The 27,473-nt window shown below is 50.0% G+C and overlaps 1 protein-coding gene across 1 annotated transcript; it reads right to left on the reverse strand.

The window, feature by feature from the left end:
• Window positions 1-844: 844 nt before the first annotated feature.
• On the reverse strand, window positions 845-12,766 carry LBH (LBH regulator of WNT signaling pathway). Its single transcript, XM_061350524.1, has 3 exons — window positions 12,641-12,766; window positions 11,819-11,921; window positions 845-3,336 (listed from the first exon to the last, which is right to left on the reverse strand). The coding sequence occupies exons 1-3, from the start codon at window positions 12,664-12,666 to the stop codon at window positions 3,133-3,135; spliced, it is 333 nt and encodes a 110-aa protein (XP_061206508.1). The 5' UTR covers window positions 12,667-12,766; the 3' UTR covers window positions 845-3,132.
• Window positions 12,767-27,473: the final 14,707 nt, after the last annotated feature.

Consider the following 27,473-nt stretch of genomic DNA (forward strand, 5'->3'; position numbering starts at 1 on the left):
CATATCTGAAAGATAGGGGCATTCCAGGGCATCTGCTTCTTAATGCCTGGTTTCAGTGGAAAATTTAATCCCATTAAGTGCACAATGTGAGTTACTGAATCCTGACAGGGTCAGATTTCCACATCCAGCACACTGCCTTGGTACCAAACAAGTTCAGAATCATAGTCCAAAATGCCATTTCCTCCAGGTCTTCCTCTGGCAGCACTATGAGCCAAAGCACACAGCCATCTGTGCGTAGCAAGATGCAACCAACTACTCAAGCAGAGTTGACCTGTAGACCCAAACCGGCCAAAACAAACAAGCCCAGGTAGCTCAGCTGAGACCCTTACAGCACTCAGCGTGGCAATGCTTCTCTCCATGCTTGTTACTCAGCACAAAGAGGGAACATGCACAGTACTGCATTAGTACTAAGAGCAGGTATGAATAACCTCTGCTCTCCATAACTTCCTGCTCTGAAAGGTTACGTAAAGGGGTAGACATGGATTACAGATATAGTTATAGATATAAATACAGATTTTCCAGATCCAGGATGGAGTACCACTTTCCTGCAGCCTTTCACCCAGCAATAAGTAAGCCAATGTAGGAAGACAGAGGCAAAAATGCCGCACCTCACCCTAAGTTGATTTAGGCTTATAATCCCATGAGGCATTCTCTGAGGTCAGCCACATCCATGAAACATCTCCAAGTTCACAGAACAGACTCATCTGATAGACATGAGTCTATTCTGATATCTGCATTAGCCTTGCAAGTCAGTACACCCAGACCTCAAACAAGGACTGGCCACTACCACCTGGAAGGTCGACCATCCCAAACCCGCTTTGGCAGCAAGAACAGAGCCAGAATATTTGGAAAGCATTTTCAAACTTTATTTACAACTGTCACAGTGACAAAAATGTAGTTTGAAAAAAATGCTAGCTTCTCCCTGAGGCTCAAAAAGAATTACAGAAATATAGAATGTATATCATACAACAGGAGATTTACTGGAGTGCTTTGTTCTTTAGATACGTTCAACGACAAATAGAAATATACACAATACTTCCAAAAAAAGGATGCAGACAGAAATACGCAGGTCTTTAGGGCAGACAGCAGGTCTAAAGTCCAAGGATTGCCATCTCACTGCTGCCCATACGGTAATATCTTTGATATACAGCTTTGACTTGGTGGTACAGACAGTAGAGACCAATAGAGAGTAACACTTAGAAGTAAGATGACTGGCTGGTATGCAGGTGTACAAGCTCATTCCAGTAAGACAGCAAGACTAGAACAAGTGTTACAGGTACAACAGCTGAATCCATCACTAGAGAAAATGGTATCACCACATCATGACCGTTTGGTGATCAACTGTACACCAAGACAGGCAGGGAGCATGTATAACCGGGTCTGCGTTGCTGGACTGGAGACCAGCCGCAGTGTAGGAACACTGAATTTCTCCTGCTTTGTGCTAACTCCTCTCCAAACTCCTATCTGTCCGAAACAGTTATGCAGAGCTGATAAATTATTGCCATTATGTTTAAACACGAGCAAGACAAGACTAAAACAATCCTGCCAATATGTTAAAAGCAGTTCCCAACCCCACCAGCGTTTTACTACTCATGAGGTATTAAAAATACAAATACACACATGTCCAAATAGGTTTTAAAAATGGAACCAGTTATAAGCAAAGGGGGAGGGTGGCACTGGGATTATTATGAAAGTTTGGTTAAGGCCTTGACATTTCTTTTTCTCTTCCATGACCCCAGATTTGGTTTAGGTGGTACCTGTTCTCATCCTAGCCCAAGACCAATTGGCTCCCAAGCTGGTCCCCAAAGCTGCAAGATCTCTTTCCAGCCAAGCAGCAGGTTACTGTGTCTGGCAGCAGACTGGCCTCCTCCCCAAACAGAGACAGATGACTTTTCCTTGAAGCAGGATATGGTGAAGAGGACACAACCACAGACTCTGCAAGCCACTCTGCAGCTCATGAATGTTTTCCCCTTGCTATGAAGCAAAACCACACCTTGTCTCAGGACACCCAAGCTAATCCTCTCCCAACAGACCCCTTCTGCAAACCCCCCTTTCCCACTGGTGATCCACACTAGATCGAAGTGTTTCATCTTTGGATTACCTCAGGTCTGGCAGCGCTCCCTACTATGCACACCCCTACCAGCTTGTCCTGCAGTGCAAAGCTGGAAGAGATCCCTCACCCCAGCTCTCTCAAGGCCATTGACCAGCAAGCTGGAGACATAAAACCCTACAGCCTCGCGGACACCAAGGTAAGGAGGCTTAACCTCCACTCTCTGGCTCTGGGAGCTGTACAAGAGGAGATCAAAGCAGCCTCAGCAAATAGGAGAGGAAAATCTGAGGTGTTCAAACCTATGTGAGCTCTTGCTGCAGACAAAAGCATCTTTCCATCCAGTGCGCATTACCTCACACTAACCACCGGCAAGATAAACTAGGGCCTCGCAGTAGAGATGACAAGCAGCAGCCTAATATTACCCTGCAAATACAGCTGATCAGCAACGAAGAGTCTAAAGGCAGAGGGGAAGAAAACAGCTTTGGGAAAAGTGGCTGGAAAATAGGCTCAACAGCAAGAGCAAGAAACCCAATTATTCCTACGGACGCTCACGTTACCCTAGGGAGGTGCCAAACTGGGGAGAGCTACAGGCCCCTCAACAGTAGAGCCTTCAGCCATTCCTCACTACGGACACCCTTCCACCCCCTGACACACAAATGGAAGCTGTAAGAAAGGCAAATCTGAGGGATTACAGCTCTGTTCTCATGCTTGTAGCTGGAGGCAGCTCCGTACCGAGCGCTGCCGCCGCCTCTGGCTTTCCTCCCCCTCCCCGAGCTCCCCCCTCCAGCGGTCCCTCGCATGGTCACCCTCTGCCATGTGCTTGGAATTTCACTGCTGCCTCCACCTCGGAAAAATACAGATAATGATCTCGAGAACAGCAAACATTTCTCTGCGTTACTTCCTTCCTTCCTCAGGAGGTCTGGTGACACCGAGGGCTTCAGTTCTCAATACAGAGAATTACAAAATAACTAAGATCTCGCAGGTGCAAAGTTGAACTTGTCTTTTCCTTTAAAAAGACTTTCAAAAGAAGCGTGGCTCTTCCTTCAGAAGGGTGCAGTCCCTTGCCTTTCCTCTGGTGCCATTTATTGCTCCTTGTTGTCCTTCTTTGCATCTTCACAGTTCTCTTCTTCCTCCTCTTCCTCCTCCTCCTCCTGCACGAGGAACTCTTCGGGTGGCCATCTCAGCTCACCGCTCTCCACGTCGCCCTCCGTCGGCTCCACCACGATGGAGGGCAGGCGGTCCTTCAGCTTACAGTAGCGGTCAAAGTCGGAGGGATCGGGGAAGATCTGAAAGAGCCAAGAAACAGCCTGTGAGAGGGGCTGCCTTCAAGCAGTCTTAGCCAAAACCCAACTCAAGACACTGGGGTCCCCAGGGCAGACTGGTCTGGGCACAAAGTAAACCACTGGGTGACGGAAAGACTCTTGAACTTGGAAATAAGCTTCTCTAATCTCTGAGTACTGGAAACGAGCGCTACCCAAGAGGCTTCCAAAGCACATGCTTGCTTGGATAGCGCTCAGCAAATAGGCATCTGCCCTTTTGGATATTTATCCAAACACACCTCACCCTCACCCACTGCTTCTGCATTAATGCTCATGAGTTTGCACACAGAGCTATCTCGATCAGACAATCTGAGATCTCATTTCCTGCTGCTGGTCAAGCTGCACAGAACAGGCTTGTGCTCCAGGTTCTGCTGCTAGAGGGGATGCACATGGCATCCCAGCACCTACGGCAATCCATACCCTTGCAGCAAGGGCCTGCATCTGGTACCTCTCCAGAGCCACAGCACCAGACTGAAAGAAGTTCAGCTACATTTTAGAGGCAATTTTAGTAGTGTTCTGCATGCTACAGCTACCACACTTCAGCAAACTCAGCAGAAAGCCACTCATTTTATGTATGGGTTGGAGACTGAACCATATTTCCTCAGTCAGGAGGTACCTGCAGCCTAGTCAGCAATTATGCACTATACTGTTTGTGCAAGGAATGAGGAATATCCAGCACCCCAAGATGCACAGAGCAGTACCTTACCCATTCCATTCCACATGGATGCACAAGCTCATACAGTACAGCAGCACCAGAGCCCATACTTGCTGGCAGTGCCAACAGTATGCACACTTTGATTCTGAACTGAGGCAAAGACATGGGAACGGGAAGAACTGCCAACTGCAGCGTTAGCAGGCGCTTTGCATGACTCAGATCACAATGTGAACCGAAGAGGTTGCTGGTACTTTAAGGATGCCCTACTAGGGGAACAGCTTCAAACCCCAGCTCATCCAGAAGAGCACTCTTAGATGACAAGGACCAATTGCCACATCAGAACCCCTGTGGCTGGTAACCAGAATATTAAACAATTACCACCTCTTTATTTTAAACAATTTTATCAGAGTGCCCATTTCGCATGATAGGTGTCTTTAAACACCCAAGATAATGACAAAATGTGTTTTCCCCTCATGGTTGCAGATGGGGTGAGGAGTCAAGCACTGTACTTGAATTCAAGTGAGCTGTAAGAGCATCTTTGCAGGGAACAGCACTACGAGCCTCAGGCATGCTGCTTGCAAGTACCTCAGTTTGACAGCAAGACCTGATGTGCTTTGATCTTTGTGGTTCCAGTTACAAAAGCTCCCCATCAAGGAACCCTAAGCATTAACCATGAAGCATCATTCTCCTCATACCAACCGTGCAGGTGCCCGCCACCTTGGTAAGCCCTGGCCCAAACCCCAAAGTGGAGCATTGCACCAACTTGCTCTCCAGTCTAGCAGCTAACAACACCATTACCTCCTTGTCAATATATTCAGTGTTCTACTGTCCAGCTTCTTCCTAGCATCCAAAGCTTTGGCACAACCAGGTTACCAACATGACAAAGCCATTGGGTTACTACTTAATGCAGTCAGACAAGGTTAACTGAAGGAATTGCACAACTAGGGCTGTTCACACACATCCATTTGGTCCTGGGCAGGGTGGTGCAGGAGCCCAGCTCTCACTGTATCATCCACCTTCCATATGCTTTTCAGGTGCACAAGAGCAAGGGAGGTCTTTGAGAGTGGCCATATGAACGTGAGCATTGCAGGATAAGCTACTTGCTAGTAGTCCCCCCCCAGCACAACTGTTTCTTGCGAGCTTTGTGGCTTCTGCTTGGCCAAACAAAGGCAGTTTCAGATATGTGGTGCATTACTGGAAGTTCAGTTCGTGGCTTTTAAGCATCAACTCATTATCTAAACTCAGGATAGGAAAAAAAAATACCCTTGACATTACACGGTTTAGAAGGTTGCAATGGAAAAAAGAAGTGTGGTTCAGGAGGTTACATAAGCTGATAATGTCATGAAAATAGCCTCCTGTGCAAGAAAAATAGGAGTATAATAATTAAGCTAACCTTTGGCTGCTATCATTTTAAGCACATTAGGTCAAATTGGAGCAATTTCTTTGGAAATAGCCTGCCAGGTTTTTTTTTTCCAGAAACTAAGTAGCAGTCACTTCCTTACAAACAAATGCCCACAAAACGTGGTGTGCAGCTCTTTTAACGCTAAAAAACCCCAGCACAATCTTATCTCAAACAGCTGCAGGACAGGCCGAACCCAAGGAGGTCAGGATTTTTTCCACTAAGTCATGCTTTTTAATCGTCGAGGCAGCATGAAGGGAGATGTTGCAACCGCACTTCCAAGGGGTGTGGACGGTCAATGGAAAAACTACAACAAAGGCAGATTTCCTCACATGTGACAAGCAGGGTGTCATGGCAGGCCAAGCATCGGGACCAAAGAAAACAGGGTTTCAGATTAAGACTGAGCTGCACATCTGGGGAAGCCACATGGAAGAGTCAATCCAAACCGGCTTCCCCACTCACCCCAAAATAAGCTGCACTGACAGACTATTAAAACAAGCAAGCATCAGTTTTCTGCTGCTCCGCACCAGCAGTGGCATGCTGCATTTGCTGACCCCATATGCCTAATCTGGTCTCACTCCAGATTTACACAATGGGAAGGAAAAACAGCAGCTTTCAAGCTTGCAGCAAGGTCCTCACTGGGAATGCTGCAGCTCAGCTCTGACCTGTGAGCTCTGCACCCTTCTGCACAGCAGCCAGGACAGCTTGCCTAGCAAAGCCTGACTGTGAGCCTTTCTGCTCACAGTACCCAGCTCACGCATGTGGGAGGAAGACTTTGCATCTCCCCACAACCCAAAGAGCCTAACAGCAAGGGGTAGCTTCACCTTGTTCATCAGAGGGAGACACCTTGCACACAAGTGAAGCAGATGCCCACCTCTAGCTGACCTGGTCACTTGATGTAGAAGACAAGTGACAGCCCCCAACTGGTTGTGAAGGCTACCAAAAACCAAACTTAGCAGCAGTTCAAAGACCTCTTACACATCCATGCTGATGCAGCATGAGAGGCTGTAACTGCTTCTGCAGAGCCCCCCTTCTGTAGCCCATGGAGAGATACATTCAACACCTTTTGAGCCCAAAGAGGACATATATGTTCCTTCTTGCACTACTCAACACAAACGAAGGCCACTCCATATAGTGTCTTGGGAGCCACTCTCCTCATGGACTGATCCAGATCACCTACAAATCAACCAAACTCCTGCCTCGCAGCTGGAAAGCGCAGTGAAAAGCAGAACTTGAAACAGACGCTTGAAATGATTTTAGATCATGTTTGCCTCTGTTTCAGATGATCCAGCTCTATCCTTGAATGAAGCCTTGGCAACAAGAATGGAAAGTTTTCATTGCCCATGGGGAGGCTCATACCCTCTTCTCAGCATTCACGGGAATGGAGAAACACCAAAAGCAGGAGAGATGTCAGACAGTTAAGAGGATTAGCTCAGCACTATGATAATCCAGCTGACACTTGTAAATTCAAAACAACTTCCACATGTGTCCTCCATACCAACACCCATAGTTAAAATGCTTGTCTCCCCTCCCATGGGGATGAAAACTATTTCAATTCTATTGCAGGGAGACTAAAGCAAAGAGATCTTTCCAAATTAAGTTACTGTCTTGGGGGGAAAAAAAGCTTTGCTTCAACTATGGTAATACTATCCAAGACTGAGAAGTCTATACTGAGAGGCATACCACTTCAGGTGCAGAATGTGCCCTGATATACACATATCACTCACCCTCCCAGTAAAAAAGAAGCTAAGTTTTGTGCCTCGTCAGCAGTATCAAGCCAATATTCCAAATCCCAGGTCATCATTTCAGCTCTCAAAATAAAACTTTACTGCCATTGAGAAGCATGGCAAGCTCACTTCAGGAAATACTTAAATCATCTCTCAGTGCCCTCTTTGGAGGAATTTTCCAGCTCTAACAGTGCTAATGCCTATATTTACTCACACAGCAGCCATGACTCGAAAGAGAGCTCCATCTAGTATGCACACAGCAGCCTGAGACTCAGGTTTATGAAATATGACAACTCCCCAGTCACAGATTGTCCTATCTTGGAACACAGTGGCAGGGAAACTTCATACATCACGGCAATTTTCCATCAGAGGAACAAGGCATCAAGCAGGGAGGAAAACACATGCACAGAGATGTAACGAGCTGCTGTCTTCAGTTTGCATTTCAGTGGAACACTTTTTTTGCATAGCATGGCTGCAAACATGATGAGTTTTGGCTCTGTTTACCCCATATCCTGCTTCTGCCATCATTTAACATCCCAGACCCTGGAACACACATTGACTCAGTCTACTGATCTTGTCTAGTAACATGCACCGGATGTGCTGTATGAGCAAGTTATCCTCAACTCGCTTGCTAACCCCATCTTTCTGCAGCCCAGTCTCAAGAGCTTCCATAGCAGTGAGCATCAGCTCTATGACAGGACTTCCCCTGCACAAATCAAGGCTGCACAGACATGAAGCACCTACAAGCAAGCAAGGCTATTAGAGGAAGCTCAATTTCCACCCTTTGCCATCAGCCCCTATATCTGTAATGTGTCAGTCCCACAGTTTAGGTTGGGGGGGATATAGCAGATACAGCTTGAACCCCTCAGCATCAAGCACCACAGCTCCTTGGGAAAGTCAGTGCTTCACAGGTGCTGGTGAAGGTGTTGCATACCCCCAATTATTACTTCCCCACCAGAGACAATCCGAGCTTTCACCATAGACACCGGATAGAGTATTAAGCCTATTTACCTAGTTTCAGTCTGGCATGATTCACAGCTAACTGTAGATGTGATTAACCTAGACAGATACCAGCATGATGTGATCATGACCTAAAGAGCTCAAGCTCCCCGTGACAACCAAACCCCAGCTGATGGCATGAGGCAAGTTGAGCCTCCACAGGCCGATGTCCTAAAAGGGAACCTAAGGTCCCACAGGACCAGCAAGCCAGCCTGCAGCAAAGTAGCACACTCAACTCGGGACACAGCATTAGCTCAAAATAAAACACTTTGGGCATTAAAGTGATTTCAGTTGTGCTCAGACCGAGCTCCACTTCCAAGAAGCAAGGCAACCTCTTAACAGCTCCACGAAATGATTAATTCAGCCTTGGTTTCTGTAGCATCATTTGTGCTGCTGTGCTATGGCAGCAGAGGACAAGCTGCCAGAGTGCTGAGAAGGCTTTTCAGAGAACAGGTATATATCTAAGGGCTAGGAAATAGGAAACAGCAGATTAGCTCCGACTGGCAGTGAAAAGGACCCAGCTCGGTGAGACTGCCAGGCAGGAAGCCAGTGAAGCACATCTGTTTGTAGCAGGGGCATCTTGAACCATCAGTTGCATTTCAAGGAGTTTTTTGTTTAGCAAGTCCCATGGGAATTATGGGACATCTATTAAAGATCCAGAAATAGCTCTTCACTGCAGGCACAAGACCCAGCATGACATCATCTCTAAAGCTGCATCTTCTGTTTTGTCTATGCCACCTTGTTCCGAGATTAATGCCCTGATTTCACCATTCACTTCTGCTCAGGCTAAACCATCTTCAGGGGGCTCAGGGAGCAGCTTTACAGCACAAATACAGTAATAAAAGCTGCTTTACATAGAAAGATTTTCAAATTAGCACATTAGCTTACAAGCACTTTGCATATTAACTGGGAAAAGATATTTCTATGCTGAGAAAGTGCGTTTTGCAAGTGGAAACATACAAATTACTAAGCCTACACACATGACTCCTGCAGTCTGAGCTTTTTCACATCAGTGCTTAAAAAGCAATGATGGACAGCCCAGCGAAGGCCAGGAAGCTTCACTGGGGCAAGGTGCACAGCTTCAGCTGATCTCTAGGCAGACACTCCAGACCATGAGCAAAGGCAAGGAGGTAGAGAAGGCAGAAGGAAGAAGCTGACAAGCCAAGTTCCCTCCATGATCAGTGAGACAGACAGGAGCCCTGAAGTTCAGTGAACTCCACAAGACAGAGGAATCAGATTGCTGAAGTTTATACTCAGGGTATGAGTTAGTTTCCTCAGTTTGCTTCCAAGTAAAGGCAAAACCACACTGCTGGTAGGACAAGTCTGTCTGTAGCAGATACTAATGTGCTTTACAGTTCCCACAAAGCTGCTGCCCACTTCCTCTGCTCCAGACAGTTTCATGTCTGCACACGGTGGCAGAAGCAGCCCCCAAGCTCACAGCTAGCATCTTATGGACCACCTCCCAGGCAGTCCATGCTCTGCACAGCCTGAAGAGGGGTATTCTGAACCTTGGCTTGAGGTCATCTCTGCAGCAAAGTAAATCCCAGTTCTACTACTTGAACATGAGAAACCTTCAGAACTGGAAGTTTGCCTCTCATAGTCAGCCAAAGGCTGCTACACTCACACCACAAGTGCCCAGCTGCAGATGAGCAGGGGAAGATGTTGCAGCTTAGAACAACAAGCTCCAGTGTAGGAGCAGCAGCAGCCCTGTCTGGTTTTAAGTTATTGCACTACAGCCCTCAGACTAGCATACAGTTTTCCATGTACCAAACTCTCTCCATGAGAGAGATGAAGCACAAAGTGCCGAAGCCTGAGATAGAACAAAGAGCTCATGATGTGCTTTACATCAGATTTGTCCTTGCTGTTTTGAGTTTTCAGCCCTTTGAGGATGCTTTCAACTTACCTTGATTTACACCGTGACATCCTCAGCCAGAGAAGGAAGGCAGGAGCCTGCTCCTCAATCCTCTTTACACTAATCTGATTTAGAAGCAGACCTTGTACACAGCCCACACGCTGCTAGTACTCCATCAGGATCATCCATTCCAACACCTCACCCATTCCTGCCATCAGTTTGGCTTACATCAAGGTGAAGCACCGACAGGCAGTCCCCAGCTATTGCAGGCATTTGAAAGAAGCCATCTATGACTCGACCACTGTAGAGAAGAGATCCAGGATGCAAAAGTCCTGCATAGGTATGAGTTGCCAGCATTTATGACTCACATACCTTCATGTTCAGATGATCTACTCAACACTGAACAAGCCTGTTTCCCAATTGTTCCAAGTAGACTTATCAAGGTCATTAGCATCAGGGAAAAAACCTAGCTGAAGTAATCATTAGAACAAGCAGGGCACCTACATCCTGCTTCTCACTGGAAAATTTGTATAGGTAAATAGAAGCATTGACCTGAATGAGTTAAGCCTCTTCATAAGGTGACCGTAAAAGACAACTGAGCATCCCATACAGGCCAGTTTGATTGCTTCAGGTTTAACAAACACTCTCACTGCTGTACAGTCCCTCTATAGGAAAGAAAGGCTATATGCTTTCCACTAACTCAAGCACTGAGGCACAGCACAGGTATAAACCAAACAACTTCCACTACCCAGATCCAGAATTCTGACCAAAAAAAACAACGCAGCCCCTCTTCCTCCCCATGGCTTTGGCCGGAGGCCCCTAAGTTCAGTTGATTTCATGCTTCGGTGCATTGCTGCTGCCTTGTATACTTGCATATTTACGTCTGGAAAATGAGCTACAACAGCATGCCTCATTTGAATGCACACTTAGAGCAACTGCCTCTGTGCAGGTTGTGTAACATCTGCAAATGAAGAGCCCTGCATCGGGATCTGCCAGTTAAGAGTCACCCAACACACAGACCAGATGCGAGCCAACTGCACGCACACATCGCCTGTGTTAAATCCCATCAAGAAGTCTCCTGGAAGAACAGGAAAACATGGACCTAGTAGGCTAAGATGCACAACTTGCCCCTTGATTAACTACAAGCTAAGAAGTGAAAAGGATATTGAAACTAAAGGATTAAGGCTCAAGCTAGTTTCTAAGACCACATCTTAACCCCACTCATTGATCTAGAGGTTAATAGCTGATTACATTGTTCAGAACTTTCAGAATGAATGCAGCTCATGCCTTCAGGCACTGCTATCCCCAGTGACATTTCAAGGCTTGTTTAGGCTGTCTCTGGGCTTCACCATGTCTTACAGAAGAGTGTTACCGTCTCAAATAGGACCGTGAGTCTGGATAACCAAGAAACAGATACAAAAAGTTCTAAGTGCCATATAAAAACTCTCCCTTGCTCTAGGCAGGTCATCTGTATGCCATGCTGCAGATACCTCAAGAGCCCTCTCGGTCCAGTGAGCGGTGCAAACCCTTCCTTAACCATTCCCCCTGTCTCCCACCGAGCCCCCATAAACACCGAACGTGAGGGGGCTCAACCCCTTTGGAACCAACCAAGTCCTTTGCCAATCTGGTCTGATACCAAGTGATACTTTAGACAACCATCTCCTGCCAAGCAAGCATTCCAGTCTGTTGACTAGTTCTCACTACAGCAAGACCTGCGATTAGGTCAGGCTATGGAAAGGTACATTAGACCAAGTCTGCAGTCCAGCCCAAGCAATTCCATAGGGGATTACTGCCTAAGAAGCTGGCAAAGCACTTACCTGATACGACAGGCCGTCCTTGCGGGGGCTTAGCCCAATCTCATCCATAGCTGGGGTGTTCATCATCACTTCAGTCATTTCAGCTGATCTCAGATAATCAGGGCTAGAAACAAAAGGCAGCATTCAAATGCTCTGAAGGGCTCCAGGAGGACCGCACAAGATTTAAGCAGCATCGCGATAGAAAAGCAAGCACCAGAGGCTGCCGGCAGCCTCTTTCTGGACTCCTCTTTCCTGTCCCCTTTAAAAAGGGGTGCAAAATCTCAGCACCTCGCAAACCAGCGCTACCCCCCGCCCCGGGAGCATCTCCCGGGCTTGCTCCCCAAGCACAAACCCCCGAGAACCCCTCGGGAGGCTTCCAGAGCAGGGCTTCACTTCTCCACTTCCTCCAGCTCTGCCCCCTAAGGGGGGGAAGTAAGAAAACACTCCATAAAGTGCGAGCGCTGCGGAGGTTGGTCTCTTTCTCCCCTTTCTTTCCAAGCTCCTGTGTTTTAGCTCCCGCTGACTTATTTTACAACCTCCGGGACTTCCCACACCAGCGGCTCGCAGGGCGCCAATTCCAGCGCTGCTTTTCCAGCCTTAATGGCACTCCCAGCTCGAGAAAGTGAAGCGAATTCCCACAGATCGCGGGTCCTCCGGTGCGGCTCATCCCGCTCTGACACCTCTTTTTCCCCTCTCCCAGCAAAACACTTTCCAGGACCTCATCCCCGGAAGGAGGGGCTCCGCTTCTAGCCCCCTCGCCCCACAGCAGCGGCCCGCGACCCCCCCCCCCGAGCCCCCTGTGCGGGAAGCGCTTGGTACCGGTTAACCAAGTGTTGCACTCACCAGGGCAGGGGACACAGCACAGACATGAAGTCCCGGCGGAGGCTGCCCCGCGCCCTCAGGGGTGGGGGGTGCGGGAGGACGACCCCGCAATCAGCGCGGTGCCGGCGGACGCTGCGGGACGATCGCTGCGAACGGTGCCCGTTACTACCAGATCGCGCCGCCGCTCTGAGCCCTAGCACTGCTGCCGCGCAGCCTTAAATGGCTCCGGGGGGCGGGGCCTGGCCTGAGTCTCCGCCCCCCTCGCTGACGTCAACATTTTCATGAATGACTTCGGCGCGCCCCGCCGCCTACAGGGGGGTTGGGTGAGGGGCACGTGCCTCGCGAGCGGGAGGCGGTGGCGCGCTCGGCTCGGCTCGGCTCGGCTCGGCTCGGCTCGGCTCGGCTCGGCTCGGCCTCTCTCGGTGCCGAGAGGAGGGTACCACAGTGGGGTGCCGGGAGGGATGCCCCCAGTATCGCCCCGAGCATCGCCCGTGCCTGGTTTTGTCTGCAGGGGATGGCATGGGGCAAAGCCGAGCGGCTCCGGCACAGGCTCCCGGCCCAGGGAAGCAGCAGCCCTGCTCCTCTCTGGACACCCCCTGTGCCAGCCCCTCGAGCCTGAGTACAAGCAGAGCAGGAAGCTTCACGAGACAGAGCTGTATTTTGCAAAACAATGTGAATCAATGACTGGAAGGTGCAGGAAAAGGAGACAGAAGCACAAGTGCCACGGGCAGCTGTAGGTGAAGCACATTTCCTGCCTTCCCTTCCCGACATTAAACTGCTGGAAGGTAAAATATGCCCCCTTGGGCAAAAGGTCTGGGCACCCCCAAACCCAGCTGAAGCACAGGCTGTGCACATCCGTCACTGACGGAGCTTGTGCTATGCAGGACAGGGCCTTCGACCACAGGATGAACCAGGCCCCCCAAGTCTGCTGAGAGAGAGATGCTGGGTGGTTTGGGGGACTGCTCAACCCCGTTTGCCCCTCCCAGTGAGCAGCATCTTGCCCTGTGCTGGTGGGTAAAGTTTAAGGTCGTGTCTGGTTTTGCTCCACCTGTGGCTCCACACTGCTGCTCAGACTTTGCCGGGGAAGCGGATAACAAAGCACACAGCTACAAATGCTTTTTGCATCATCTTCAGATCATAGAATCCCAGACTGGTTTGTGTTGGAACGAACCTTAAAACTCATCCAGTTCCAAACCCCCTTCCACCAGACCAGGTTGCTCCAAGCCCCTGTGTCCAACCTGGCCTTGAACACTGCCAGGGATGGGGCAGCCACAGCTTCTCCGGGCACCCTGTGCCAGTGCCTCACAGTGAAGGCAGGGCATAGAGCTGCTGCAGCACTTCAGACACGTGTCTATGCACATGTGTACACACACATCATTTGTCCCTTCAAGTGCTTACAAGTGCAAGTTCAATGTTCCTGAAGGGAAGCTTTGCCCTCAGCTCCGCTCAGCCTGTGTATAGCTGTGTACATACATGCGTGCATGTGTTTCCTCAGACCAGATAATTTAATCTTCTCAGATTCATATTATATAACGAGAGCGCTTGTGGGTGTTTTACATCAAGCTGCTGCTTTGTGCCAGATTAAAACGAATCACAAAGAGCTGACCTAGCCCCTGTAGATGTGTGGAAATGCAGGTGGGTGCGGGCAAGCTCGCTGTAAAGGGCCACCAGTAACCTTCCATGAGCTTAATGGGAGGGAGGCAGCAGGGTAGGCTCTGTGCGTCCCCTTGTCTCATTGAGCATCCTGATAATGAGGTTTGGAGCTGGGGAAAGGGGTAAGAAGACAACCAAGTCTCCAAATGGCTCCCCTGCCTTTATCTGGCCTGGCTGCTGCTTTGTACCCCGGGACACACACATCATGCTTACTGGCTTTGCTAACTTGTGCCCTAAGAGAACACAAAGACTTGACTTTCAGGTCTCCTTCTGAAGCTGAGCAGCCTAAGTCGGTGCCTGGTGGTACGTGCAAGATCTGGGAGAGCATTCTGGGGCTATGAGAAAGGGTGCTGTTTCAGATAATGTTGATCTATAATATGAGGTCTCAAATGTATACCCAGCCCCCAAGTGCCCTCATCTCCCACTGTGTCCAGCTGAAACGTGGGATGTGAGATGGGGCCATAGCTTAATTCCCCGGGATGTTTCATCAGAAACAGGCCTATCTCCCTCAGACAGACACATTTCCTGGTCTTGTCCATACAAAATAAAAGCCAACAAAAAACCCACGTGCCCCTAAGTTCTTCTTGCACACAGAGTTCTCCCTAAATTCCCTTCTACACGTGGCAGTGCTTGAGGCTTAAGGTTTTGTCCTCCTTGGAAAGCACATCCCTTTAAACATCTAATTCTTGATACACCTGAACCCCAAAAGGGATAGGACCGGGGCTCACCCTCCCACAGCCACCAGTGAGAAAAAGCAGCTCAGATGAACCCTTCACCCATGTCCTCTGCACACCTGCTTTGCCATCTTGCTGGGTAGTTCCGAGGTTCTACCCAGTAACAGGCTTTTGGAGGGGGGAAACTAACAGAAATCCCTGCTCATGTATGTGTTGAGGGTGCAGGTTACTTCCCGGTGACTTGGTGTGAACATCAACCCCAGCCCTGGACAATTCCCATCGGGAGGCCTGGCGATCGGTGAGCTTTTATTGCTCACTTTGGCTTTAAGCCACAGTGAGGTTTATGTGTGTGATTAACCATAAGTGTGTTAATAGTCCTTTTGAAAGCAAAGGCACACCTCCCGTGATTTCCATCAGCTCAGGTGCTTTGCTGGAGCAGGGGTGGCCTCGTCCCCTCCCTGAACTGTAATGTTTCTTGGGTGAGGTGTGTACCAGGAATGCTGCATCTTTGGCCCTTCCCTTGGGGGAAGTCTTTGTGGGGATATTCAGGTATCCCAGCACTGATATTCAGGTATCCCAGCGAATGGGGGTGTTTTATAAGCCTGGGAAGATGTTTTCCGTGAAGGGGAGGTGTCCTGTAGTAGCTGTGCCTCCTTCTTTGCTTGCCCCAGGCAGGCGTGAAAAGCTGGGGCTACAGAGGTGGAGCAGGAGGAGTTTTGTACCCCCATCTGCAGTTCCTACCTTAATAATAACCAGCTTTCCATTATAGATAAGCCTTTATAGCAATGTCTGGGCTGAAAGTGGGGGAGCCCCATTAACCCTTGAGCTGCTGAGCCACTGCAGTCAGTTTTCATTAAATCCCAGATGCTAAAGGCCAGTTTCTCACTCTTCTCGGGATGCAAAGCAAGAGAAGTTTCCTGCCACCCGTAGTACCACAGCCATAAAACAGTGCACAGGAGGAGAGAATAAAATGGGATCAGATCAATGTATTTAATTGCAAATGAGAATGAACCACTGTGCCCTTCCTCTGCTCCAGGGACAGAAGCAAGATGCAAGCGCTGCAAATTGCCATTTTTTACCCTTTTATTGTCAGCCAGTTCTAGTAAATGTAGCCCAGCCTGCCCTGATTTCCACTTCTTTCCTTGTCTCAAGTGCTCACCAGCGCCCTGTTTCACTGCTGCCTGTTTTTGCATTGAACACTTGGGACTACACGGTAACCTGCAGGCAGAAACCTTAGCACTTGAAATCTCACCTGGGTTAAACTCATTTCCAGGGCACTGAAATGATTGAAACCAGATGAGTCGTTATGAAGGGTTTTTTCTTCAGTTATTCTTATAAATCTCTGTCATATTTTGCTTTTATTTTCTAAATCTCTATAATAGTTTTCCTTTTAGGACAGCATAAACCAAGAGGGAACAAATCAGTGATAACAGCCTTTCACTTGTACATTACGGATTGGCAGCAATCTAGGAGGAGCAGCATGCTGGTGAGGAGCAGACCACCGCTATCCCCACACAAGGCACTTGTGCATAACCAGAGCCAAGGAGAAATAAAACTACTGGGGGGTAATTTCCCCAGGTTTTCCCCTAATCTGCTTGCAGTGTAAGAGTTTTCATTGCATTTACCTCCAACCATGCAGCTATTGCCATACTACTTGCCCAGTCGTAGCACAGGGGCTAACGGTGATAGCCATGGGCCTGAGCATCCCTCCAGCAGCACTGGCATCCCAAACCGCCACAGCCGTGCACATTGCAACCTCCCTTTCGCCAAGGGGGTAAGTGAGGCTGCATGAGGCGACGTGACAGGCACAGGGTCACCCCCTGAGGTCCCCTCCATTCGGGACCGGAGCTCGCTGGCTCTTGTCTCCTGGCCAGCATCGCGAATCCTACAGGGAAAGTTTCCTAGTGAAAAAATAAACTCTTCCCACTCGGAATTTAAAAACAAAACCATGGAAACATTTCTCTCCATCCTCATGTTTCGCAAAAAGCTATTTTAGCAAATTTAAATCTGGGGCTTGGCTTGACCGGCCGGTGCCCTTTGAAATAGTTGAATCCAGGCCATCACCACAGCCATATCGGAGCCAGGCATCGAGATCCAGCTTGCTGACACCCAGGGCATTAAAGACCCCATGTCAGCCAACAGGGCAGGGGTGCTCCGCTTCTCCCTGATCCCTGCTACCTGCATATGCAGTAGTTTGCTTTTCTCCCCCCCTTATAAATAGGTTGCATGCCCAGGGATGCTCCAGACAGGTTGAAACCACTGCCACCCACAGCCTGCCACCTAGGTAGCATCACCAGAGACTGTCCCATATGCCTCTGCCCAGCAAAACCTTCCTTAAGAGGCAGTGTCTACTGCCCAGACAAACTCCAGACTGTCCCTGCATGGCCCTACCTGCACCTGACCTGGCATGAACCCTCTCCTCTCCACATTTGTGGCCCATGGTCTATTTATTTCCTAGGGAAAAAAAATAGGCTCTCACGGTGTCATTCTTTCCAGCCACTTTCCGCACAGCATTGCATTTCTCTGTGACTTCCAGATGGTGCTTGAGAATCAAAACCGACTCAATGCACGGCCATCCTGCCCCACACACATGGCTGGGAGGTGGGCTGGGGAATTGAATCTGCTTTTTGCAAGGTCACCTCTGGTTTTATTTTACGCTGACCCCCAGGAAGGAGAAGGGATGTTGGGGCCGAGCCTGCAGCCCTCCTAGGCTGGCCTGGGGTGGATCAGCAAGTTTCCATCCAGCAAAGCCCTTAAGCTTGTCCTCATAATTAAGTTTGTGCTTAAGGGCTTTGCAGAACTGGGGTCTTTAGTGGTGCAGTGACAGCTGCTGTCGATAACCAGGGGAGAGCTGAGGAGGTGGTGATGGAGGGGAGGAAAGGATGGAGGACACAGCTGAATCTCCAGCTCAAGAAACCCAAAATAGGATGGTTTTCCCTACATTTCTTCTCCATTGTTAAAGACAGCACAGCTCCTGAGCCCCATGTCCACCCCGGCCAGTGTTTTACTCAGTATTTCAAGGTCCTGGACATGCCCCCATATAACCTACAGACCTCCTGGACACATCTGTCACTTGAGGCTGGTCTCCACCATGGGGACAAGGGGAAGGCGATGCCTGCAAAGCTCTTCCCTGACTTTCTGTGCAGACACAGCACAGAAATCACAGAGGATAGGGAGCGGGGCTGAGGAAGGGGGTATAAATCAGTCCATACCCTTGCTTTCTGTGCTGTTAGTTTCAGAACCATTTTGCAATAAAATCCACTGAGCAGCAGAGAATTGGGCTCAAAACCATCAAACCATGATGGTTTGATGGGGCCTCGCGTGGTTTAGGTGTCCCACTAGCACCTCCTTCAGGTGCCTGCAGAAGGAGGTGTCATCTCCATCCCTCTGCGGAACCCAAAACTGTGTGCATGAGGAGCAGAGCCCCATGTTCAGAGGAGGAGAAGGCATCTTCATCGGTGTGCTCTGGAGGTGCACTGAGGACCAGCGCCTGCAAGGAAGGCAGAGGAAAGTGTGACATCTCAGCATGGCTCCAGATCATGCCAATACAAAAAGACACACTGAGAATAAAGAGTGTCTGGGTTAGTATTTATATTCCGTCAGGGGAAGTGAAATGCATTGTGGCTGGAATCAGTGTATGGAAGATATTTTCATTTAAAAATTAGGACCCTTTACTGAATCGCTGCACTTCCCCTTTTCATTTCACTGTGGTTTTATTTATTAATGGGCTTATTTTGGTTTTTAACAGGGTGTCCTGCTGGTATTTATTTCCCTTTCTCAATCTGTTGGTCAGATGAGTGGTTCCCTGAGAAGAGCTGACCCTGCAGGCAAGACCAGCCCTCCCCACTGTCTGGCAGCTCACTTGCTAGCACCAGCGAGACAGCGGGGGCCTGAGAAACGCAGTCCCCTGCCTAAGGGGGAGAGTGGCAATGTGTAAATCCAAGCATCAGGAAGGCACCAAAGCACAGGAGCTCACAAGGGAATTTATTGCCTCTGTAGGACCTCATCTCTGCTGTTGTACTTGTCTGGCTTTGCTGGCGCAATGCAATGCGGCTCTCCACTGTGGCTGCAGCTATAATAGCACAAAGCAGCTTTTACACCAGTAATACTATTTTTATATGGGAAGAGGACTAATGTTATCAATGTCAGGCACATCTGTCCCAGCATAGCTGAGGCAGTGCTCTAGCTCTGGCTGCTGGGAGTGCAAGTAAACCATAGTATCCACACCACAAGGCATGGGACAGCCTGAATGGATTGGTGCAGGGCAGCCCCCAGGAGTTTCCCCATCAAGGGGAAGGTGCAGGTGTGTGCAAGAGCCAGCATGGTCTCATATGGTCATAAGCTTGTCACATCCCAGTCTTGATGAAAGGTTCTTGCTGGTACCTATTAAATCAAACCATGATGCTCAGCACCGACCTTAACTCTGATCTAAAAAGACCTACATCTGTCAAGGAGCAAGAAGTAATCCCATAAAATCCTCAGCTTCCTACTTAAGAGCAGAGGCTAGTTATCCTTTTTCCTTCTGCTCCGAGAGCTTGCTAAGACAGGGATTGATGCATTAATTGCTTCTTTGGGGACTCGAGGAATGAATAGCTAAAGTAGCTCAGCTCTTCCCTCCTTTTCCAACCCGCAACCTGTCCCAAACCAGGAATAGAGTTCCTGCTCCTGGTGAGGCATCTCACTCCCTGCTTTGTGACCCACAGCCCAGAATAACGATGTAGCAGGATGGTTCCTCCCTCATGACTACTCCTCCTATTCCCAAAGCAGCAGCGAGAGGACCCTGGCCTCAGCTCATCACATCCTGCTCAGTTACGGGTGTGTTTGTGGGACACAGTCCTCACTTTCTTCCAGCCCAGCAGTTTTACCCATCAGGAAGCAGCCCAGTGCTGCTGTCCTCTGGCAGTTCCATCATGTGCTCAGCCTGCAGGGGAAGAGACAGCCTTTATCTTAAGTCACTACTGCAGAATAATTGCCATCAGCCAGCTCAGTCACGCTGTTACCTACCCCTATCTCTACCTCTACCAACCCTACTTCAATTGCACCAGGGGAAAACCCTCCCTCTTTGCCCATCTGTGGGTTCCGCTCCCAGCTGCTGAGGGTACCAGAACACCCTATGCCCGTAGCTGGGGGCAGCCCCTCTACCTGCCACTGAGACCTGGGCACTGAAACTCCTGTAAAAGCATATAAGGGGAAAAGAAATGCCTCCAGAGCTGCAGCAGCACACGCTGATGCTGCCCAGTCTTTGAGTCATTCTGGACTGCAGTCAGGCACACTAAAGCTGCATCTGCAGCCCTGGTGAGTGGAGAAAGCGGCTGCTGCCCAGCTCTTGCTCCACAGCCTCTTTCTCCTCCTTCTTCCCCTCCTGGTGTGCCAGGCCATCTGCACTCACCGGAGTGTGCAGGACACGCTCTCTGCCGGGAACACGCGGCCCTGCAGCATCTCTGATGCGGCCCTGGGTGGATGCACGCAGCTATTCATTCATCCCCGTGTGCAGCAGAGACAAGTCATGCTGCAGGCAGAGCTGCTCCGTGATCTGCAGTGACAGAGGAAGCCTGTGTGCCAGTTTCGTGGAGGGGACTCCCATTTAGAAGGCAGACAGCACAGAGGGTGTGTGGGTGGGAAGGTGTCTTTCCAAACACAGCCTCAGCCACCACCAGCTTTGTCTTGCACTCGGGGTGTTTCTACAGTACCGAAAACTATCACCATAGCTTCCCTTCACCTCCCAGAGAAAAAGAGCACCCGACAGCTGAGGAAGCAGGTTGCAGTCGCAGTCACAGCGATGCTATGAGCAGTGGCACTCATCCCACAAGCAGCCTCTCAAAATGCTCTGTGAACCCCACACATGAGCATCGCCAACACCCCTCGTGATGAACAGCATCCCTGAGGGAGGGTTTGCTGGTCAGGCCCTGCTAGACAGGCTCCATAGCATTTTGATAGGCATAGGGAAGGATGAGGATGGCCTTCTCCATTTTAAATGAAAGGCTATATAAGCAGGCAGGAGAGCTAGCAGCCACCCCTGCCAGAGCTGAGCAAGGGGGTTGGAGCCAGCATCAGGTGGCAAATGTCCCTGGACCTTCATCTTGTGTACGGAGGAGGAATCATTCTACTCACCTGGCATGGACCACAGGGTCTCACCTTCAGGACATGTAGGAACTGAGCATGCTGACAGAGGGATCCAACAGATTCACTGGGGTATGATGGACATGGCCAAAACCTGTGGCTCAGCTGCGGTGCTTGGAAGTAAGAGATGAGACAGGAGCCTCACCATGCATGTTTGCTCTCATGGCAGTACCAGATACTGCACCAAAACCAGCGCCTCGCAGGTTTTCCCTGACCTGGCCAAAATCGTGCTGGGCTTGCAAGGTGGGACTGGCTGGATGAACACAGAGCTGCAGAGGAGGCAAGCACCCATGTCCATGCCTGAAAGAAAGCTGCTCTCCCTTATCAGTGCTTGGGTTGACCCGGCCTCACTGGTGCCTATGTCTTGAGAGCTATCAGCCTCACCATCCGAGGGTGTGCCTGGTCCTTGCGGAGATAACCCAGCTCTGCAGCAGCGAGTGTGTCTGGAGATGATGCTCCTGAGTGCTACGGTTCACCCCATGTCTTGCAGGAAGCCCTTGGACCATCACTAGGGAGATGGGAAGGCTAGCCAAGCCCTGCTGTGGGCAGCTTCAATAGAAAAGCAATCACACATGCTCCACCTAAAGGCCTGTGATTTAGTCCCGGGGGACTAACAAGGGGAGATCCAAGATAAACAACATCTGTGCATTCACAAATAGGAAATGGAGTTGCTTTCATGTCCCAAGCCTGTTGATTAACCAGGGTTATTGTTTGGCTTGGTGCTTGCCGCTCAAGAGACTTGGAAAGAAGGTAACTAGAAGGGATCATTTGGTTACACTCCCTAAATTCGAGTATCTTTAAATAGTGTGTGGGTTTGCGTTCTGCCTGCAGAAGACTGATGGGAAAAGGTAGCAGAAGAGTGCAGATGGCTATCAGAAAGGAACCTGTGTTTAGTCTGCTTGTGCCAGATGGGAATGGAAAGTTCGCTCCCTTGCCAAGTGTTTAAAAGAGGAAATAGGATGTGATATTCTGCCTCCCACTCCTTTCTCTCCCCTGAAAGCAGCCCGCTGCTTCGATTCCATTTGTTGTAAAAAGGGAAAAAACTGAGAGTGCAGCTTGGCCCGTGTAAAGCCTTGGAGACATTGGAGACACACCTCGTTCCTTTTTAATGTGTTTATTATGTGGAGATGGATGGATGAGTATATTTTTATACCAGCTGGGTCCAGCACCTGCCTTGCAGTCTCTCATATTCATCTGTGTAGCAGAAACAAAACTGCAGCGTCCCTGAGGCACAGAGATTCTCTGCTGCCATCTCCCCATCCCTGGCAAGGAGGAGATGAACCTCTACCGCAGCGCAAGGTTCGTGCCAGACACAGGCTGGCAAACCTACCTGTGAGATGGACCACAGCTTCTCACCTGAAACTGCTCTGATTTCCCTGGTGAATAAATCCAGGTCTGCCCTGGAGGTGGTGGAGGCTGAGGTCCTGCAGTGCTGAGGCTGGCTTAGGGAGCTCTTGGATGGAGTCCCAGGGGTTAACCCCACCACTGACCCATTGGCACAAGTGCTGTACCAACCTCAGTGGTGTGGTGCAGCAGTAAACCCTCAGGTTAACCTCAGACACATCTCGTGGAGGTGGTTGACATGGTCACAGTCAGGAGCTTTGGGCAGAAGGGAATTGGTCCAGGGTGGCCCATCCGGCCCCTGCTTGTAGCTGGGCTGACCTGCAAAGCTGGAGCAGGTTGCCATGAGTGCTTCCCAGGGGAGAGACCCCACCACCTCCCCAGACACCAGCTCCAGGGCATCACCATCCCCATGGTGAACACTTTTCCTCTAACCAGAGCTCCCCTTGCTGCAACTTGTGCCTGTTGCTATGTGCCTCCAAGTAGAGTCGGGCTCCATGTTCTCACTCCCCCCTGTAGGTGGTGAATGACATGAGTTAGATCCCCACTTTGCTTCTTCCTGTCCACATGGGACCAGCCCATTCCAAGTAACTTAAAACAATGTCCTGATTGCAATAACATCCACCCAGCTGCTCTCAGGCATGGGCATTTCTGCAGTGTCCTGCAGCTGTAACTTCTGTAAGCCGCCTTTAATCACTTAATTCCTCAGAGAATTAATGAACATCTTGATGAAACCTTTTCATAGAGGTGAATGGCCTCTTGTGCTCCAGCTCTTCACTGTGTGCACCCCGAAATGAAGTGGCCAGGCACTGGCCATGTAGCCTCTTCAGGCAGAAATAAGCCTGCCTGGGACACGTGCAATGATCTGCCTCAGACAGGCAGGAAATCCAGATGGGGACTGGTGAGACCAGTTTAGCAGAGACAGGATCCTGGGATAGGAAGGCAGAAGGAAAGACAGGGAGAGGTGAACTCAGGCTGGCTGGGTGGCTCAGACCTGACTGGCAAGAAATGAGAGCCCTGGAGTTAGGACGGGGCTGGGTTCACATGGGGACAGCTCTGGGAGAGATGCCGGCGTAATGCTGTCCTTTGTGCAAAAGAGGTGCCGTGGGGATCGCCACCCAAGGGCCAACCCGACCCCCTTCAGCAAAGGCAGGGAACAATCTGCACCCCAATCTGCCAAGGAGGCAGCCAGGTTCCCACCCCTTCTCCCTTTCCGTGCCTGTAAGAGGAAGGCAGCGGTGCCTAACTGCATAGGGAGCAGTGTGAAACCCTGCTGCTGCGCAAAAGCCGGTTTTAACAAGCAGAGCTCCCCAGATCACAGCCATATGGGAGCTGCTGGATGGTCACAGGCCCTCACTTCCCACCTGCACACCTTGCTTGCAGGTACAGGAAGAGAAAACCTTTCCAGTTGCTCTGTGCTCCTGGAAGGTGAAGTGGTGTTTAAGGCGAGCTCATAACAAGCAATGTGACAAGCTGAGTTAGAAACGCAGAGAGCAGCGGCAGCCCAGAGGGGTGCATCATGGCACGATGGGGGGCTGAGCACATCCCTGCTGCTGGCTGCACTTACGCAGGGAGAGATTTAGCCCTAAGAGCCTTAAGTGACGCATCTTGGGGGACTTAGGCTGAGCCTGGCTTGCAGAGACGTGACCCACGCTGCATTTCCCGTGCTCACCTGCCGGTCGGCATTATGTGAGCTGTCACCGCTCCTGCCATGACACGTGAGAGCGGTGGCACAGGGGCTTGGAAGACAAGGAGGGGGGCAACCAGACCAAACCCTTATTGAGTCCAACCTTGCACCTGCACCAAGGCTGCAGAGATAGGACATGACATGGGACTGGTCCCAAAGGTCAAACCCCACCGCTTACAGCTTGCAGGGAACCAGCAGCCGGTTTGTTGTTGCTTTAACTGGAAAGAGGAGTTGGCTCAGGGACCCCTCAACAGGAGAGTCGTCCACACTGCCTTGAGGGTCAGCATTTAGGATGGAGAGGGCCAGGATTGTGTTTGCTGAGTGCTGGCTCCTGTTTGACCTATACTTGCACATATTACAGTGCAAACCAAGCAGCAAAGACCAAGGCATGATTTAGTGACATTGTTAATGGTAATCCTATCCATAGGTGTATTTTTATAGCTAGGGAAATGAGAAAAGGAAAGCAAATGTCTTTATTTGGATTGCAGAAAGGCAGCTCCAGGCTGTGGGAGGAAGGAGCACCCACAGAGAGCACCCAGGTGGTTTTTGCTATCCAGATGGGCACGTATAGAGTCCATCCATCCCAAGGACTGACCTGACCTCGGCGGCCACATCAGCTGAGAGGAAAGTTGAAATAAGGGCAACTATAATCCCCAAGAAACCAGGCCACTCTCAGGACTCAGGACAAGCAGGTCCCATTAAAAAGCATTTGCCAGTCTGGTGTCCCCAGGGTTTCATTATCTTGCTTAGCTAGAAGTCATCAGTGAGGACTGGTCTCCTGCAGGCCTTGGAAGAAGATCAAAAGCTGCTGCATGGCAGCAATGGCATAGGGCAGTTTCACCTCCAAAGGCAAGGGGACGGTGCCTTTGGCAGGTAGTGTGCCCGGCTGCTTCACTGGAAGACATGGAAACTTAGGAAAAGAAATCTGACAGTGCTGGAAGTGACAAGTGCTTGGTACAGCACAGGGCACAGCTAACAAGCAGCAAAGAGGACAACGTGGAAATGCCTGCTGATGTTTGTTTCTTTCTTTGGCATCCATTTGTCTTTTGACTGCTGCAAAGTCTCTAAGCCATAATTAGGAGCGAACCTGTTGCAAGAGTTCCCAGATGTAATTGAGCGCTCTTGAAATGAAACCATTTACAACAACCTCTTACAAGGACAAAACAGGATGTACTCTCCTTTGGTACAGCTGAGAATGTGCTGTCCTGGGGCCTGATGAGTCCCACTCAAGCACGCAAGTGGTAGGTGGCAACTCAAAGACCAGCTCCTTGCTCCGGCAGGTTAAGTGACTCAAACGCAATTCCATGGAGATCAATAGGAATGTTAAGATCCCTTAAGAAGGAGTCCCGGGATGAAGAGCTCTTGTCTGGCTGCAGGTGATACTGTTATTGGAGAGGAGCAGAGCGGGCTGTTAGGAAGATGTTTCCATTTCCAATGCATCTGACTTTCAAAAGGCAATGAGATCCCTCGCCCCATCCCTAAATGAAGTGCACCAAATGGGACCTTTATTTTCCTTTCTTAATCCACAAGGCACACTAACTGCCCTGTCTCTTGGCAGGCCGGATGGCAAGGCTCACATTGCAGTGGCAGAAGCATACAAGGCCAGATCCAGACCTCAGCTCATGTTCTGGACCCTTTGCTCCTTCTCTCCCATAACAGCCAGCCCTGGATGGCAGCTGAGTATTTCCTAGTGTATTTTTGGAAGAGAACTCTCCTCGCTGTCTAGAAACCATCCATTTACCTTTCTGTCTGTCTGGGGCAGGAGCACATGAAGCCAAAGTCACGAGCTGACCCTGGGTGACACTCGAGCATCCCTGGCTAGTGTAGGAAGAGAGCTAGGGGGCATGGAGGGACCAATGATTTACCCACTAAAAAAGAAACGTTAGATTGGATTAAAGAAGAATGTTGGCAAATGCCACCTTAGGTCAGCAGACAGTGTCATCAGGGTTATACCAGAGCCCAGCAAAACCTTCCTGGCTGGCTTCAGACTGGGGAAGAGTGCTCATGCTGCTGCGAAAATGAAAGCACCAGAGATGTTCACTTGAGATTGATCTGCAGTGAACCCAGCTGACCTTCCTTCTGATGTGATTAATAGGAGGAAGAATCCGTTATTTGTACAGTTTTAATGAGAAGCCACCAAGGAAAAACCTTGCACTGTGGGTTAGATGTGGCGGGAGCATCCCAGGGAAGGGAAAAGCATCCCAGCCTCACCTGCAGTGGCTGCAGCACCAGAAGCTCAGTGGGGCTCCCGCAGGCTCCCTGAGGTGCTCACTCATGCCCATGCCCAAGCCCAAGCTCTCTGTGTTGTGGTTGGATGGCACTCTCATCATGGCTTAGGGGCACTGCCAAGAGCATCCACATTACCAAAAGAGCCCTTGTTGGCAGTAGGCTTTACAAGAAAGAGCAAAGCCAGCCTGGAGCATTTGCAGTGGGGATGGAAAGGAGGAAAGTTTGCAGCATTCTTTTACTATTAAAGTAATTTCAAAGTGTTGAAATGTTCCTAAAATACAAAAGGCCACCCTGTAGAGCTGGCCAAAACCAACATGATGATATAACCGGAACCCATCCTTATGCCCTCCTGCCCTCCACCCTCAGCAGACATAGCCCAGCGTCTTGCAACTAAGCCTCGTGTCCAAAGAAGTCACAATTTGCAAGAGCAAAGGGATTTGGCAGAAGCTGTGGTTGCAGCACAACTCTGTACAGCAGCAGCTTGTTTCTTTTGGCAATGGGGAAGAAGGTACGTGGTTAAGTAATTACCTTTATGACTTTAATCCCCATTTCACTCTTCTCACCCTCAGCCCCTGGCCTACCAGCAAGTTTTTACCTGCCATCGCCCACCCAGGCAGCACAAAAGAGCCCTCAAACTACACCCACAGCCTGGGCAGCAGCACCATGTGTCTAAACCCCAAACTGGCTTTACCCAAGGGCCAGAGGCTTCAGGTGATGTGTGAAATGAGCAGATGTTGCTCGCAGTTGTTCCTCCTCTCCCCTGATATTGACTTCTTTGTGCTTTAACTGGAAAAATCACCCCATCTGGCTGCACTTTGCAGGCAGGGAATGACCTGCCAGGGGGGTCTTTTTGGATTTCCCCCTTAAGGTAGAGGAAGAACCCCACACTGCGATAGAGACATTGAGGTGCAGAGCGGATCCAGAGAAGGGCAATGGAGCTGGTGCAGGGCCTGGAGCACAACTGTGATGGGTAACGGCTGAGGGACCTGGGAGGGTTTAGACTGGAGAAGAAAAGGATCAGGGGGGACCTTACCGCTCTCTACAACTGCCTGACAGGAGGATGGAACCAGGAGGGGCTGGTCTCTGCTCCCAGTAACAAGTGACAGGACCAGAGGAAACGACCCCAAGCTGCACCAGGGGAGGTTTAAAC

This window comes from Neopsephotus bourkii, unplaced genomic scaffold, assembly GCF_033783945.1.
Source record: "Neopsephotus bourkii isolate Nb327-2 ecotype Australia unplaced genomic scaffold, CSIRO-AGI_Nbou_v1 NB_518, whole genome shotgun sequence".
NCBI classification, from domain to species: Eukaryota; Metazoa; Chordata; class Aves; order Psittaciformes; family Psittacidae; genus Neopsephotus; species Neopsephotus bourkii.